Source organism: Triturus cristatus, chromosome 2_2 (genome assembly GCF_964204655.1).
Source record: "Triturus cristatus chromosome 2_2, aTriCri1.1, whole genome shotgun sequence".
In the NCBI taxonomy this organism is placed as follows: domain Eukaryota; kingdom Metazoa; phylum Chordata; class Amphibia; order Caudata; family Salamandridae; genus Triturus; species Triturus cristatus.
The window spans coordinates 629,310,611-629,323,786 of record NC_140582.1 but is presented as its reverse complement, the minus strand read 5'-3'; the positions used below and the strand labels follow the sequence as shown (position 1 = coordinate 629,323,786).

The following is a 13,176-nucleotide window of genomic DNA, read 5'->3' as shown; positions in this document are numbered from 1 at the left end:
GCACCTTACTGTCAACAACCTTCCTGAAGCAGCAATCTGAAACGGAGAAATGCGCAGGCCTGGCCTACAAACTTCCTCAATATGAAAAACACAATGCAGTCCTAACCTTTCCCTTTGATTACTTGCTGCCTGTTCTGCCGGCTGGTATGTAGGACAGCAATAAAGGGCCTCCACTCTTGTCTGTCTTGGGCACGTTTTGTACGATCCCCTTGTTGTGGTTGAGTCTTCATTTCTCTTTCCACAGTTAACCACCAGGTGTTCTTTGGCCTGCCCCTCTTCCATTTGCCTTCTAGGTTCCAGTGTAGAGCTGTTTTTGTGATGGAGTCTTGTACTCTTCTGATTGTGTCCTATCCATCTCTTTCTCATAATGATGGTTTTCATGCTCTCTTGCTTGCATCTAGTGAGCAATTTCTAGTTGGAGATGGTTTGTGGTCTGAAAATGCAAACTGTTCTTCACAGGTTACTGGTGTGAAAGGCTAACAGTTTGGTGATGTCGCTTTTCATTATCTGCCACCCCTTAAATCTATACAAGATTGGACAGAACACAGCTCCGGTAAAGCCTCAGCTTGGTGTTGGTGTGGTGCTTAGATGATTTCCCCACATTGTCCACCCTCCTCAAGGCATTCCTGGCCTTGTTCAGTCTGCTCTTCATGCCAGTCCGCTAAGCTATCATGTTTGATAGCACTGAATATGTGAGCGTGCGTGGCTAGTACTTCTCTATCCTCCTTGATTGGTGAAAGGTTTGGGATGTTGAGTGGCATGACTTCTGATTTCTACGTGTTGATCTTCAGGCCGGCCTGCTGTGCATAGAAGTCAAGGCAAGACCTCTTTTTCTGCATACGCTGGTGTGTGTGTGAGAGATCAAAGCTTCGTCATCCACATAATCAAGGTCCTTTAGTTTAGAGAATAAGGTTCATATGATGCCTCTGGCTTGGTCTTCAGTTGGGCGTTGCATCACCCATGATGTATTCCACTGACTTCAGTACTCAGACTCACACACAGTTTAATATCAAACATATGTCCTGCTCACTGTAAACACAGGATGTTAGTGCTAGGTTCTTGGTTTCACATAACAGCAGAACTTTGCAGTAGTGGGGGCAGTAGGCCACTCTCTAATCCAGATTAATAAATCTGGTCACACTGAGGATCACTACCGCTACAACTAGGGCAGGGCAGTAGTTCAGTGTCTACTAGGAGGTCGCGCTGAGTGTGCTGCTCCAGGTCATACAGTAGTTACTGGACCACTCCTTGCCAGAGATCAGCCTAGGCCTCTGCACCCGCACTAAATTAGCGGTGGTCAGGGTCCGCAGTAAATCAGGATGCTACTTTTACAAGCAATCTGTACTCGGGGAAAGGCAACTTTCCTTTTTACCATGAAGGGGACGTTGCCCTCCCAACATTAGACAGTTAATTAGTTCTCATCTGTGCACTGTTTACACTAAGGAATTGAGTTTGACTTGTAATGGTGCTTGGTTTATTCATGGAAAGCATATTCTGTGCATATTGTGAAGAGCTTTGCTTTCAACCTCCTTTAACCATTAGCTTCTTTTGCTCAAGAGCCATCAGCTTGGCTAATTTGTCACATCTTGGATTAACACACATTAATATTTAGACTCTCGTTTCCATTAAAATGCATGAGGTACTAGTTTACATCCCAAAAGGGCACCTTCGGAAAATACATTTACTCATTCATGCACTGCATGCCCAAAGCAACTCTTATTTTTTTGTTTTATATAGTGTCAGTATTGAAGCATTGGCTTTGCCAAACATAGTGATTAATTTATCTGTGGTAGACAGAGGATCATTTAGTCCTGCCCCAAATATGAACTTCCACCTCTGTCAAGCTATTTGGCTGAAGTATAGAATGCACCCATAACTATTTCAATAGTAGTAAATAGGCTTATAAGAACATACATTACGCTTGAGTGTAGTCTTTGATGTTGCACCAGTCTGACAGACGGGGACAGAAAATCATAAGACATCACAGAAGTTAATGTAGTGTATTTATTACAATTGTTGATAACAAGTGAATGTGTTGCAAGCTATCCAAGAGGGAGAGCAATTCCAGGTTGTTACTGACCAGGTAGAGTTGGAGGGCCAAAAGAGGAGCCAAGGACACTACTCTACCTGGGAATGCCCTCCCCTTGTATAATATTGCTATTATAAATCAGACAATTGCAACTCACAACATTGTATGAGTCTGTTTTTCATGATACTATTTTGGTGAAGGCTACAAGAAGTATATGTAAAGAGTCAGGGGAGTTAACTTTGCATTGGAAAGTATGGTTAGTGCTTTAGAAAACTATACTGTGGATACACTTTAATATATCTTCCACTTAAATGTGAGAAAAGAAAGTCTGGAATGCTGAATGAAACATTCTTCCAAAGCAGCAGTAGTCCGTTATTAGGTTCTCCTGTGTTGTACAAAAGCTTCACCACAGAGCAACCATAGCAGCAACATTCTGTATTCACTTGAATCGGAAATGTTAAATTTAAAGTCTGTTCTACGGAACAGGCTGAAGTACAATGTGCACTAAGGCATTATTGCAAATATGAAACCTGCAATAATTTTTATTTCACCAGATTTCTCTGTAGTTGTATCTCTGTGCATAAGCGTGTGCTGGTTTCATAATCATTTCTCTTGATTGAAGAAATGATAAAACATATTCAAATACATCTATTTACTTTCTATGAAATGTATGTTTATGTACCCTATAAATGACTACATTCAAAGGTAATAAAACATTTAAAAAAAGTTATATTGTATTTCTGACAGAATAACGAGGCAGCAATTTTAAAACTGTGAAAACTGTCAGACTACTGAATCTTCATGCGGTGGAAACCCGTAAAATATATAATACAAACACACAAAAAGGAATCGTTTGGGAGCTCCTTTATTTCATGGACATTTAGAATTTAAGATGAGAAACTTCATTTACTTGGATATCCTGCACAGGAGAGTGAATGATTCTAACCCTGCCATCTTCCGTTGTATGTCTCCCAGTCCATGCACATTCTATGAGCTAGGTAAACACTCTAGTTCTTTATTTTTATTGTTTGCTCAGGTACTAAGATATATCAACGCAGCAAAACAATATATATAGCATACATCAAAAGTGCATGTAATGTATAGTTCTTTATTAGAAGCCTGTAATCTTCACAGATATCTGTTAGAATAAGGCAGATGTGTATTCATACTGTAAACTGCAGCATTTCAATAGTGTATAGCTGTCCAAATTACAAATGTAATTGGTCAAGTTTCAAATTATAACAGTTTTGAAGTAACACAATGGTATTTCACATTATGACTGGAACACATTGGCAGCATAACTTAGCTTCATCACTGGGAGCCTAATGATATCCTTGTTGTTTTCCAACTTGTGTTCAGACATTGGTTATGAAAAATAGGTGATATTAACATTTCCGTTTTTAATTTCAGTGTGCAAAGGCTGCTAAAAATGAAAAAAAGATGCGGTCAAACCAAGCTGGTTTTCCAGACAACCTGAGACAGGAGGTGGAAAGTCTGTATAGGCTTGGGATGCCAGAAGATTTATATCACTTTTGGACATTCTGTCAGGCTCTTGATCCAAAAAATACTTGTGGTAGGTGACTAGAAATATAGTCTATACCCCTTAACCCCCACTTGCAAAATCTGATGCATTGGAAAAAATTGAATTGTGTGTATGTATCTAAAGTGTGTGTTTAGTCTGGGGGGAGTGTGGAATAAGCATTGGGGTACATTTGCCCCATTTTTCAGTGCATCACAGCATTCTCACTTCAGGCCTTGAAAAATCTACTTGCCCACTTGATTTGACGAGTTACATTTCATCAGATCGAGCTATTTATAGAACCTACTTGTCCATTCTGGCCAGTGAACTTAAACTGTAAGGGGACAGGTGTTCTGTTCATTCAGAAAATTAATGAGCAAAAAAAGATACCTTTTAAATCTTGTTACACATTTGCTGTCTGTTCGAAGATAGGGGTCAAATGGCAGTTTGTTTTTTCACTAATTGATGCTTATCTCATCCTGTAAAATGGTATTTACTTTTCTTTCTTTTATTACAATTAGAGTTGGAGGTTTTTGTCAAGTGCCCTATCTGACAGTAATTGAGTGCATAGACTTGCTATCCCTAGGGCTTTCATATAATTTATATTTCATCAGTGTTAGAAAAGATTCTCTACAGAGACATTCTGTCCCCTCCCCAGCTATAGACCAGCATTTCCCTATTATTTTATTTCTGCATTTAGTTGTAGTCAAAAACATTGTCAAAGTTCCTTATTTTTCCTGTTATGTTGGGCAGGTTATGTGCTTCGGTGACTAAGTCCAGCACTAAAGTCCGGGTAGAAGACAGGCTGAGCAGACCCACCAGAGAGTGGGTGGAGGGGAGTTTGCAAAGTGATGCTACTGTGAATGTGAGGTGGGATTAACAAAGTGGTTGCTGCTGAGAGGCTAAGCGCCCATGAGATGTGGGGCATTGGGGACATGGAATAGTGACCCAGGCACATGGCAGACACCGGTTCAATACATCTAAAGTCTCTTTAACCCTTTGCGGCAACAGTTGGTCTCCTAAGGACCCCCAGATCCTCTCACAAAGTTTAACTAGATCCAGGCAGCTGACCGAAAGGTGATATCCTACATTGGTTGGGTCCTAACAGTTGTGCAAGATAAAATAAAAAAACAGTGCCCAGGGAGAAAAATATGCAGTGTGCGATCCTGTTACCTCCTCACCTGTGCTCTCCTCAACACCAAAAATGTCTGTGCAGATCACTGTCGGGCTTCTCCGAGTACCTCATGAGCTACTGATGGCTCTCCAGCTACCTGCAAGTAGCTCTCCTGTGTGCAGCTCAGCCTACTTAATTAGAAGTTTTTGCTTTGTTGAATTATTTTTTTTATATGTATCCCAAAATTGAAAAGCGTGTACATGAGACGAAAATTTCATTTTAAGAACTGATGAGCTAATGTTTGGAGAAAAATGGTTCAGTTTCCAAAACATCGAGCAGCATTGGGGAGACTTAGTACTAATATTATCTTGGTTCATTGGGCATTGTGTTATCCATTTGAAGGCATTCCAAATTAATAAAGCCTTTTTGCATTTATTCTGGCAACATTGCAAAATGCTCTGAAGTGATCACTGCTGGTAATCTTGCATGGGGTGGCACTAATGTAATCTTGTTAGCCGTGATTGTTATTACAGTACTAAGAATATTAGTAGCTTTGGATAATTTTAATTCAACAGAAGTAGCTCTTATTACTAAAAAGGTTTAAGACCCCCTGCTTTACGTTTTGTGTTGACCCTGTAAGAATGCAAACTAGCTTTCTCTGCTTCGAGACATTTGCTTTCCCTCTACCATATATCACTGTATAAGGCTAAACTATTAAACATTTTGCTTACTATCATGTTTTGGAAAGCTGGAACTGTTCATAATTGCGACACTCCTTGCTCAAATAATGTCGCTCGCCTGTTAGACCGAGAAACACAATGTTCGTATAGGCCTCATCTTATGAGACACCAGATGACCTCTCGCTGTGGAGATCTGTATAAATACTGGCCTTGTCTTCAGACTCAGGAGGATTCTGGTGACCACCACCTTGGCGCATATAATTGTGTATTCTGGTATTACTGGAGTACACTTTTTTAATCCACAACACTACTTTTTCTGGGAAAGGGTACATTCACCCCCTCCCCCCCCCCCCCCCCTCTTTCAACCAACCCCCGTTGGGGTTGACCCTCCACCTCCTAAGCCATGGTCATTCATATGCCAGCAGTAGTCTCTTCTCTGCCTTTGTCGACACACTTTAATTCTGCTGTGCCTCATGGAAAACTGTTCATTCTACTCATTACTCTTTATTTAGTGACTAGTCAGTACGTGACTGTCCACCCAGCACAACATATTCCAGAAGTTGCACCTCTAGGGTTCTTTCACACTTCTCTGGATGGTCCCTCATTGTTTATAGTTCTGATCACTTTCTGTTAGCGTATCTCCTATGTAGAATATTTTTTGAGTTGTACACCATAACATTCTGCGTCAAGTCCAAAGCATAGATATGGTGCTACCGGTGTTTCATTAATACTGCCCTGCAATTTAGCTTGCCTAGACCCATGGAGATGAGGTTGATCTCTAGGTGAGTGCTGTAGACCGATGACTTCGGTGTTTCCCAGCTTCATGCATTCAGTACAGTTGATATACTTAGTCCCTTGGCTGTAATGCTCTAATATGCTGAGGAAGTGAAGAAGTGAAAAATAGTGCTAGGCTGTGATGATGGATGCCTTGTGGTCCGCATCAGCGCTAGCACCTAGTAGTGCTAGGATGTATTTCAGACGTCTATTATGTGGCTCTATAGAAAGTAGAAAGTTGCTGGCAGTTTGGATTTTGATAGCTTGAGCTTATTGCAGTGAAGATCTCTCGAAGGAGCATCATGATAAATAATGGTGTTTCCATACTGTTACTGGGGCTGTAAGTCATACACACTGAGAGCTGCTGGTCCTCTGATATGTTGTTGCTCTAGCTATGCAGATGTCTTTACATAGATTGTAGGATTGGTGTTATTTATTTATTTTTTAGTGACAATGGCACTGTAGAGGTAGATACCAAAGTTCCTTGTATAATCGCATTTACGAGCAATTCGAGTTTGTCTCCTTTATAGACACTTTGGCTGGCATAGGCAAGAAGTCTTGCTCTTGTACAGCACAGCTCCAGAATCCTCAAAGGTTTCATTGATAAACTGGAGTTAGAGTAGCTTCTCCATAATGTGTCTGCAACTTAATCCAAAAAGCGCCATGTAATGTTTCATGAGCCACATGACTTAGAGAAGCAGTGGTTACCATGGTCCTGCCTTCGGTCTTTTATTTGTGGTGCATGAATTTGTGAGATCGGGTTCCTTCTCATAAGTTATTTAAAACTTTGCAATCTTAAGCATCCATAATCAGCAAAAGGACACCATTCCGCTGCCACAGTGGACGGTGGTGGGGAGCAGCTGCTACGTGGATGACCCCCAGAGAGCCCTAGCCTCCATCCCGACCCTTGCTTAGTAAACATCTCTCACTCCAGGCCAGTGTCCCTTTTGTTCAAGTCCCTCCACCTCTATTGCTCCAGTATCTGCTCCTTTATTGTATTTTCCCAGTTGTCTGATGTCTTGTCCTTCAATGGACAGAAAACAACCTAGTAGTGAGAGCTACTTAGTAATCCAATCATTAAGTGATCAAATGAAGTTAAATGTAATGTGCTTCAGATTGCCTAGTCATTACCAACTTTCCTTTAACTATCTTCTAATTGGGCTTCTCAAGGTCTTTTCAAGCTGCCCCTCCCTGAGATTCTCCGAAGTCCCCTGCTTCTGTAAGGTTTTTTTTGTTGTAGCTATTTCTCAGGCCTATGATGTCCATGCTGGATTCCCCCATGAGCTTCCCGCTGGGCTTTCCTGGTGATTTTTGTTTTAGCTTAGCACTCCCTCCATGAGCCAATGACACACCGGGAGGCAATTTTAGCCAGAACGTTGACGCTTTACCTATTTTGTAGTGTTTGCAAACTTTTCCAGAGAATTACTTCCCAGGAAATTTGGTGAGGCTCCTTAATTTGACCCAAGAGTAGGGCCCTATACAACTGCTGTATAGTAAGGCAGATCTCCTAATTTTGTTCATTGCTCATGTGGATTCAGCCTGCTGCTCCTCAGCTACTCTTGTCAAGGCTCTGCGCTGTCCCAGTTAGGGGTGTTTCTGGGTGTCAGTCCTGCGACACCTGAAGCTCCTCCTCTGCCCTCTTAGAAATCTTTTTGCAAGGAGGCTTGACAGTCTTCTCCACCATTCTGTCTGCGTTCCAGGTTTCCATCTAGGTGTGCCTCAACTGTTGGCATCCTTTGGATGTAGCTGTTAAAGCAAAGCTTCTGAGAGGGATTTCTTTCACCGGAGAGACCCAAGAACCCGCAATACAGAAAAGTCTTTACTTAGTTTTAGATCTCTTAGTCTCTGCAAACAGACAGTGGGTAGCCAAAAAATAATTCCTTTCTGATGTGGCTTTCTACGGTATGGATTTTTGCTACCATGTATCCGGCTGAATTTATAAAAGTTTGTTCCTCTTAATCAAGAGACTGGTTCATGCTACCCCAGTGGTGCCTGGGTGGACCACAGTGGTGTAAGTGATTTATTGTGGTCTGAATCAACTTCATTTTGTGCTGTTTCCCTTTCTAGATGCTTTCGGAAACTTCTTGCTGAAACACGTGCTTTTTGGGGGTTGATATACTCCATAAAGTGTCCTTTTATTTGGAATGTTTTGATGTTGGCTTTATTTAATCCCCCTTGCGTGTTTAGGACTCCTGCCTGACGTGGTCTGTTGCCATGTTGGTTACTGAGAACCCAGTGTATGTGTAAGAGGGGTTCCTTTCCTGCATGGGGGAAATCTTGTTTTGCATGTGGCTGTTACGTTTGACAGCTTTTGTTCGTCTTGCTGCCTCTTAATTATTTGGTGTTCAGATGGCATTTGCTGTTGCCGATGCCCTCGACCTAATGTTTTTCTTTTCGCCAATATGAATGATGTGTTTCTAAAGGCAGTATTTTGCCTTTGAAAGAGTGTTCCCTGTGCATTGTTCTGGCTAGGCCAGGGTGCCTTGCAATCTTTCCACAGATGGGGAGGAAAGAGGTACTGGAGGTAGAAGTGGAACCAAGATACCCACCTCAGTAATTCTTGCACTGGTAGCCCTTTACTACTTTTGTCCAGAATGCATACCGACCAATTACACTCTTTGTGTGGCCAGGCTGCCCTCTAATGGAAAATAAGCGGACATCCAAGATTCCTGACATGGCACAACCACACATGGAGCTGGATGTCTATTTTTCGTAACCAGTTTTGAGATCTGTATAAATACCTGTTTTGGTCTCCTGGTTTGGTCATTGCACGAGTCTGTGGAAAGAGGAGCGATGGACTGAGGACTACCATTACAAGAGACATCAGGGAGAGTAGGTTATACTTGTGAGTTTATAAATCTTATAAGTTAACAAAACATTAGGGTCTGCGCCCCACCCCCTCAAAACCATCTCTGCAACATCCATTTACCTTTTGTTTAAACTTTAGCAAGTTTTCATGAATTGATTTTCTGCTTGCACCAAATAAAGCCTTTGAAGAAGTTCCATTCTTTAGAATAAAACGTATTTTAAAAAAAATTTAAATCTAGTTTGCAGTTTTTTTTCCTATCAGGATAAAGCTCCAATAGATCATTTCTTAAAAAAATATTGTAGTGTGCAGTTTCTTTATAGTGACATCAGCGTGCTACGAGAAGGATGGTAATGCAATTTTCGTTTTTTCCAGATGCTCTCAAATCAAGCCTCGGGCTTCAGCTTGTTGGTCCATATGATGTACTCGCCGGGAAACACAAAACATCAAACAAATCTGAGTTAAATTTCAACCTACACTATCGTTTTTTTTATGATCCTCCTGAATTTCAGACTGTTGTTATTGGCGACAGCAAAACACAGTACCATTTGGGATATTTTAGGTAAGACTGCACAGGTGTTTAGCTTTGCCAATATGTTTAGAAACTTACTTGTGCTGTTACTCGCTAACCCAGTGCTGTGCAGGTAAGGGTAATTTTCCATTTATGTGTACGCTTTAGGGTGTTTTACATATGTGGGGCAGAGGTTTACATGCATGATCATTTTGCATTAAAGCTGTCAATTCTTTCTGCTTCATTTCACATTAAAATAAAGTCTGTTATTCAATAGTTATTGTCTGAGGTTAATCGGTTCAATGTTGCATATGTTTTGGTGAATACGCAGCAATGAAACGTTATTTGCACATTTCTGATGGACCCCAAATACACTCTTTGGCCTAAACATCTCCCCACTGATTACAAATATCAGTCGTAATGTAGACTCTGCGTTTGAGACACTTGGTTGAGGGAACTGTGTTCTCAATATAATGCTTTTAAGCCCAAATAAAATTACTTTTATTCTTAATTGCCTACTTGTTTTTTGCTCGCAAGCGTTTGGGCCTGAGGCACCAACGGATCAAGTAAGTTTCCCAGCATTTTCTCTGTATACTCGCCCTGTGCAAGTGCTCCAGATTGTTGGGACATAGCGAATTGTTGAGGTGGTTCTTTTATTGATGGATACATGGTGTAAGTGTTGGTCATCTGAGACCGATTTAAGCCTTGCCCTTTATCTTTGTGTGGAAAGGGGGAAAGATGGTGTGGTGTTTTGTACGCATATTTATATCTGTGTTCTAAAACCTCTTTGGGAATGGTTAAAATGACTTGGATTCACTACCATTTTTAGGTCTCGCCTAGGCAGCGCTTGCGCTGTCTCGTTGAGACATGCAGTATACACTATAGTGTATACAAGCTCCACCCACTCTCTACCAATCATTTTCATTGGTTGGTGTCTTAAATGGTGCCTTCCAATTGGCTGTAGGCTTGTTAGTCCCTCCTTTGTGTCCTTCCACGGCTATTGGCCCCTTTACTGCACAGACTACTTTCTTACGATGCCTTCTCACCCCCATATGATTGCATTGCCAATGCTTGTTTTATTTGTTTCTCCCGTCCCCACTCATCTGATTTGCCAATGCTTGTATTGCATTGCCAATGTTGTTTTATTTGTTTCTACCCACAATGCTTGTTTTATTTGTCTCTCGCAACTCTCATCTGAGATCTGTTTAATAATTTCTGATTCCACGCCGCGGACCTTTTCATTTATAATTAATACAGCACAAGCCGAGGATCGAACTCTGCTCTTCAGCTCCAACGTCGGCAGCCTTATGTGATACGCCACCTCTCCTGGCTTCAAGACAAGCCCCTTAAAGGGGTTTATCTCTGTTTCCATTGCGTGCACTTTACAGTGCCCCTGGGGCACAAGCAGGGACCTACTACAGTGCTTCTCTATCAAAATGCACTTTGTGCGGTCCCCCGGGGCACAAGCAGGCATCCACTTCAGCATGCCTAAGTAAGCGTGTGATGAGTGGAAGTGTGTGTGTGTGTGTGTGTGTGTGTGTGTGTGTGTGTGTGTGTGTGGCTGCAGGAGTGGACGGATGTCGAATTTCACGATCGGAAGGCAACCCAGGATGTTTTACATTTCTGCTGTCCGGGGGTCAGACACCAGAGCCGGGAGCCCTGACGTCAGCCAGGAATGAGGGAGATAGGCAGGGAGGGGGCAGTAAGCAGGGAACCCAGTTCGAGTCTCGCATCGGCTCAGCATCTTGAAATCCTGGGTAATTTATTTAATATCACAATGCCTAAAAATACACACAAATGAATTTGTTTTTGTGTGATGCAAGCAAGTAGTGCTCATATAAATTTCCAAACCTCCAGGTCGAGTTCGCGCTACATAGCCTAGCCCTTCCTTTATTCATTTTACCAATTAAATTTCTTTTCCCAGAACGAGGTCCCAGAACGAGGCTTGAACGCACTTCTCCTCCCGTGTAACGTGTCTGCCAGCTAGCTACAAGAGCATGCACTGCGGGTCTTTTCGCTTATGCGCAATTGTAGGGCCATTTGGAGCGTTACTATTGGACAACATCTAACATTATCTTCAAAACAAGAAAGTGCCGCTGGTGTACATTGAACGAGACTGTCCGAACATAATGCAAGCAGCTTATTGCAAACCCGGAGACTGTAAGTAATGTTTTTTTCCCACAGCTGCTGTAGGCTACAACAGATGTGGATTCAGTGTGCCTAAAGGTGTTATTTTTCAGTCACGTTTTAATGTATTCATTCAAAAATATGGGACTGTTGTTTAGAAACAGAGCAGGGCAGGCACTCCCCAGATCTACACTTCAAAAGTTATATTGTTCGTAATTTGCTCTGCCAATCCATGCCTGCGTCTGATGTCGCAGTGTGGCTTTTATCATTTCCATTTTCTGTCTTTTTGTGTGACTACACGGTGTGCCTTTTTCTGGTGTTTGAGAAGATTCGCACTCATGGGGCCCGTGCCAAGGAGTCGAACGGACCTAAGTACTTCAGAGATGGCATTGCTACAAATGGCCATGCTGGGATACTGAGCTGGACAGCTAGGGGCTATTTTTGGGAGCGTGGGCTTACCGGGGTGGGTGGTGCTGCATGGCAGTGGTATGAGGCACCTACGAAAAGGAAGGGGATTAAACAGAGTTAAAACTTCACAAGGGCTCCTGTCCGGTTGTTATCACATGTTATATGTATGCAAAGAATGCGTCGCGTAAGGGAAAAAGGCAGACACTTTCCCAGAGGAATACACACTTGGGCTGGTGTGTGTCATTTGCTGCAGCCCTCTGACACCGGTGTCATTGCTGTTCGTGGTTTTATTATGTCTTGCTATACACTTAAACATGACGCCGGTGTGAGACCAGATTGGCGAAATTCTGAACCCATTGTAAAAACCTTTGAAGGACGAATCCGAAAATTACTCTATAGCGTCTCAAAAGGAACTGCGTGAGATTCTGCGCTCCTGAGAATTTCCCTGGTGCCCTTTGGGAGTTCCAGTTAAAAGTGCATGTATTTTAAATACACTTAGGTTCGCACAGTGTAATATGCTAATAATTAACTAAAACCAGGATGCAAGCCCTTACATGTGCAGCTTGGTACAATCATAGCGAAGAGAACTCAGTAGTTTCCTTATATAAAGCAATTGTGTTTTTTTTTTTTTTTTTTTTAAAACCTTTATTTAGCACTGTGTACAAGACAAATACGGGCCTACAACCATCCGGCCGGCCTCGACACTTCTGAAGCTTGATAGCAAAGTATGTGTCCACTCGGTGACACGGCAGCACATAAAAGCATACGACCTAAGTTACAATAAATCCACGTGCACCGAGTGGCAGGAGACAGCAAGGTTAATTTTAAAAAATTTTTATGTAAGGAGATACAGAAACTAGAACGGATCAGTGTACAGAACAGACGATCATATGATAAATGGGTAACAGCCAACAGGAGAGTCAACTAACAGTGAACACATCTAAAATGGAGGCACGAAACTATAATACCAGGATATAGATACGCAGCGAGGTGTGCCTCCCAGCCGCTACCCTCCTAACAGCAGTCCCCCCCACTGACCCTAGAAAAAGACGCAAGAAAAGGACGGAAAAAGGAAAACGAAGGCCCATAGAAATAAAAAAATGTGCCGAAGAAGACCCCCCACCCTACACGCATGCCGAGGCTATGGCCTACCCCCCCCCTAGCTACGTGTCTGTCGCCCCATAGGAACCCGAAATGTAGAATTAAGA

The 13,176-nt window shown here is 42.2% G+C and overlaps 1 protein-coding gene across 3 annotated transcripts in view; it reads left to right on the top strand.

The window, feature by feature from the left end:
- The window catches only part of HPF1 (histone PARylation factor 1), a 168,541-nt gene that overhangs the window by 3,878 nt on the left and 151,487 nt on the right, over positions 1-13,176 (top strand). For all 3 annotated transcript variants that reach the window (XM_085641821.1, XM_085641823.1, XM_085641822.1), the window contains 2 exons: positions 3,440-3,602; positions 9,298-9,484. In XM_085641821.1, coding sequence (XP_085497947.1) covers positions 3,440-3,602; positions 9,298-9,484 — 350 coding nt within the window. The remainder of the gene's footprint in view (positions 1-3,439; positions 3,603-9,297; positions 9,485-13,176) is intronic.